Raw genomic sequence first — 4755 nt, forward strand, 5'->3', positions numbered from 1 at the left:
TTTGGTTTACTCCACATGGGCACTAATAATGCCAACATTTTCAAATGAGCAGAATTCATATCAAAATTGAAATCTTAGTCATCTTATGACAAATGAGAAGTTCTAGGAACTCTGGGATGCACTTTCTTAGAGAAATACTGGCAGCTGCTGAGCTATCTTTGCTTCGTTTGTGATGCCCTTTACCTGGCCCCAGGAGCCAAGGTACTATTGTGATATATATCACGGTGCTATTGTGATAGCCTACTATCACAATATATACGCTTGTGATATGTATCACAATAGTTAATACTGTATCACAATACAGTGATATATATCACAATAGTAGCTATTGTGATAGCAATGCCTTGTATCCAGGTAAAGAGGTTAGAGGTGAGAAAGGACTCACAGGAGAAGGCATGCTAGGAAGAGATGCCTCCTCCAGTACCAACCAAGTACTTGCTTTAGTGGGAAAACTATGTGGTCTATAAAATTAGCCATACTAGAGACAAACACATTGGGCTTCTTTCCCAAGGGCAAGCCTCCCTCTACCCACTCAAACTATTCCCCTGCCCTGAATATAAGGCTACGGGCATCTATATCCCAGTCTGCAGTGGAGAAGCATCTGTGAATGTCACAGGGCGTGGCCTGCTGCCACTCAGCAGGCAGACCATGCTGGGCTACTCCAAGTCTAATTCATAATTTACATGAGATATTCCGGCATGGAGGCTATGACATAAAACATTTATTGAAAAAGGGAACAGCCTGCCACTTCAATACAGTTATATTTATTTATGCAAAGCAACACATTCTATTTATTTATTGAGCCTTATAGGAAATTTAAATCCTTATTTGGGAGTTGTGAAAAGAAAGCCAGAAAATTCCATGAGCTCTCTGAAATTTTTATCTTAGAACTTATGGTTCATAAAGGAAGTTCCCTCACACCTCGACAGTGGGGGTGGGGCATGAGAGTGCCCCATCTCTCTGTCATCTGTCTTGCACAGAAGGTATTTGCTGTAACTTTGGTCCACATAGTACATACAGAGAACAACAAAACAGTGCATGATGACATTTCACTAGGCATTTTAACCCTTGGGTCCTAGTGTGAACCTTGGTAAACCTTACGGAATAAAATTGGTCCTCTGCTGTGAATATGAAAATGTATGCTCTAAAAGTAAACTCTTGATTCATGGTCATTCTGGACATCAGCAGGGCCACAAATTTGGCTCCAACGCCTTGCATAGCCTTGGCCACTCTTAAAGATGACACAGCCAGCATTAGCTACACAGGGCTTCACAATCCACTGTGAATGTAGGCACCAGATTCAGCCAGTAGATGGGGCACGTCCATATGGCAAGTGTCCCTCGCTGAACTGGCTTAGTGAATAAGGCTGTAAGGCCCTGCTTCCTCCTTCAAACTATCAAAAAAGATACCAAATAGGAATGCAGACACACATCCCTTCTCTAAAAGAGGTATTTCATCATTTTCTTGGCTTTCTTTTCATCCCTGTTACATGGGTAAAAAAAAAAAAAAAAAAAAAAATAGGGCACAGGAATAAGTGTAGCTACGGTGATCAAGATCCACCAGTCAGAAAGGAGAAAGGCATCACATGTACTACTTGGAATGGGTACATCTTTCACTCAGTTAACTTATGTGTCCTCTGAGCCTACATGCACTGAGGCTATTTGCTCTGAGCCTACTAACCCCTGGAAGTAGCAGCTGGATATCCCATGGGTCCCAAAAGGAAAGAGAATATGCCCCGCGGAACATCCCATCTCCTGGGACTATACACACTGACAATGTGCAAATGGAGGTTACAAGGAACTGAAAATTGGGATGAGAGTAAAGGGCCACCCATGTGACTAGAGATCATGGGAGGTGGTATCCTAATGACGGCCAGTAGTCAGGGAAGCCCTCTCTGCAGAACGCAAGGTCTAAGGACTGCCTGGAGAACACAGCTCCAGGGGCAAGGGAAAAGCAATCCAGAAAGGCCAACGCAGGAATGCTGGGCGGCAAGTTGCAGCATTCTCCACACAAGCAAGAACAATGGAAACAAAGTCAGTCTTGGTGGGGGTGGGGGTGGTGGTAGAGGTACTGGTAGAGAAAGGAATGCAAGTGGCAGGGCCAAACACAACTGGCTGGCAAGGCAGTCAGTGTCTCTGATTCCCATCCTTTAACATACAACCGTGGGGCAACACAAGCAGATGAATGAACCATTATATATATATATATATAGCAAGCACCAGTATATCAATTTTCTTTTTTGCAGATGAAGAAACAAAACTAAAGAGGGGGGGAGGGGAGCTTCAGTGATCTGTCCCCCGATCCAAGAAGATCCTACCTGGTATAGTCCAGAAGAACATCTCTCAGCAGTGTGTTTTCATTGTCAGTCTCGTTAACGTCTACATATTCAGATGTGTCCTTTGATTTCCATATTACTTTATGCGTTTTTACGAAGGGAGTTAAAATCTAGGCTTTGGGGGGTAGGGTGGGGTGGGGTGAATACAGTTTTGGTGGTAGTGAGGATCAATGTGTTCTAAAAAGACAATCTATGACTTGGCACTGAGTGTAAGAACAAACAGACCAATAAGTGATCGCAATAGTGTTTTGCTGTTCCTGCCGGATGCAGTCTTTCTTAGGAGTTTCGTTCCACACGTGGACACCAGAAAGACAGTCGAACACCGCCATGGACTTTTCAGGGAAATTTCAAACAGACACAGCCCATGCTTGGACTCACCCCTCCTTCATAGCCTGGCTCCTTCCTCCTGCCAGTTCTGCACACCTTGATCAACGTAGACTGAGGAGGCTAAGAGAAGCAATGCTATTGTGGTCTTGTAGGAAGCCAGGGAGTTCAGAGGTGTTACACACACACACACACACACACACACACACACACACACAAAAGAACCTTGAGCTTGGTCAGAGCCAAACCACTGCCACTTTTCCTACCTGCTTCACATCACTCAGAAGAAGTTCTACATGTGGAGAGAACTATTCCTGCTGCCAGATCACCTGTCACCTGCTGCCTGACATGATGCAATACAGACTCTTCATATGCAGCAAGTTGCATGAAATTTTATCAAACTGACATATTTGCAATACCCACTCCTCTGTGTCCAAAGGGAGGAGAGCCATAGAGAGAAATGTGTTTCAGCAAGATGTTAAAACAACACATCTTGGGCTGGGGACATGGCTCAGTTGGGAGGAGTGCTTGCCAAAAATGCCTTAGAGTCCTTGGCTTGCTCCTCAGAACCTCATAATGTGAACAATGGGTGTCCCTTTACAGTTCCAACACTTGGGACTTAGAGGCAGAGGATCAGGCCTTTGAAACCATCATGGGCTACACAGCCAGTTCCAGGCCAGCCATGAATGCATGAGACATTGCCTCAAAGACAAACAACAGCTGCAAAACCGCAAAAATCAGAAATTTTCTAGGCCAAGGATCGGGGTTGTACTTTTTTTTTTCCACCTAAGTGCCAAGTATCCTTGACCTTCTCCAGTGACTTCCGCTTGCATAGAAGCCTCAGACGACAGCACATGGTCACTCACCCTAGCATGCTGTTCCTCTTCTCTAGGTTCCTGCCTCCTTCCTTAAATATTAAGAAACCACAGCTCCAGGACTAGGAAACTGGCTCAGTGGACATGCATAATGCTGCCAAGCCTGATGACTGCCCTTCAGTCACCAAGACCCACACGGAAAAAGAAGAGAATCAATTCCCACCCTCACCCTCCAAGCTGACTTCTGACCTCCACGTGCAAGTCGAGTCATTCTCAGGAGCACATGTACACACATGAGCACATGTACACACATGCACAGAAATTCACATAAACACACCCCAAATACAATGCAATAAAAATATTTAAAAAGTAGAGGCTGTGGTTTCTTTTATGGAGTTCATCCTTCCAGCATTTGTTCTTAATAAAAGATGAATTATCTTGACAGAGACCCAAAGCTCTCAGGGCCAGAATGAATATTTGAGATGAGCCTGCCAAGCTATGCAAACAGTTGTTGATTTTGTTGGAATCCCTTGTAAATTTCACTTTCTATTTGTTGTATTTTTCCACAGAGGCCAGGAGGCTCAATCAAACACCCTTTACCATAACCAGTGGTAAAAAGGGACCTGTAGAATTATCTTCTAGGCAAAATTCCCAAGGCTTTCTGACTAGAGGAAGAACAACGCCCACGAGATTACTTAGAGGCTACTCCCTCTTGTCTTTCATGTTATAAAAATTCTCTCTGTTTTATCTCTTGGACCCTGGATGGCAAGAAGACTTCACACCCACCATTTCCACTGTTTTCAAGCAGGATTGTTACGGTAAGAGGTTTCCGACCATCATCACTCACGCAAGGCTAGTTGGCTCAGATAGCCATTCTATCTGGAGATGATGGGGCAAATACTATAAATCACTGTAAATAACCAAGTGTCTGTGCACAGTGCATGTCTAGAAATGCATTCAAGTTGACAATGCTTGCACTGAGGTATACGGCTTTAATCTTCCTGCAGTTGTAAGGACGAGGGGAGACAACATCACAGCAATAAAGACACTGGTCATTGTATTTTATCCTTAGATGAAACTTTCCTTATGTAAAGTTCTAAATTTATGAAAATCAGACTTCTATTAAATATTAATAGAATTAAATAGCATTAAAATATTTTTATAACTATAAAATATAATTTTTAATGAAACAAGACCTTTAAGCTCTGTCTAAAGTAAAACAGCTAGTGAGGAAAAGAGCCAGAATCTAGAACAGGTCCCTTGGGTACAACTTCTCTATTG

The 4755-nt window shown here is 43.3% G+C and overlaps 1 protein-coding gene across 1 annotated transcript in view; it reads right to left on the reverse strand.

Moving 5' to 3' along the window:
* The window catches only part of LOC117718715 (exostosin-1-like), a 29852-nt gene extending 27188 nt beyond the window's left edge, over positions 1-2664 (reverse strand). Inside the window, exon 1 of the mRNA XM_076912210.1 lies at positions 2557-2664. Coding sequence (XP_076768325.1) covers positions 2557-2664 — 108 coding nt within the window. The remainder of the gene's footprint in view (positions 1-2556) is intronic.
* Between the last annotated feature and the right edge of the window lie 2091 nt (positions 2665-4755).

Source organism: Arvicanthis niloticus, chromosome 13, assembly GCF_011762505.2.
Source record: "Arvicanthis niloticus isolate mArvNil1 chromosome 13, mArvNil1.pat.X, whole genome shotgun sequence".
NCBI lineage: Eukaryota > Metazoa > Chordata > Mammalia > Rodentia > Muridae > Arvicanthis > Arvicanthis niloticus.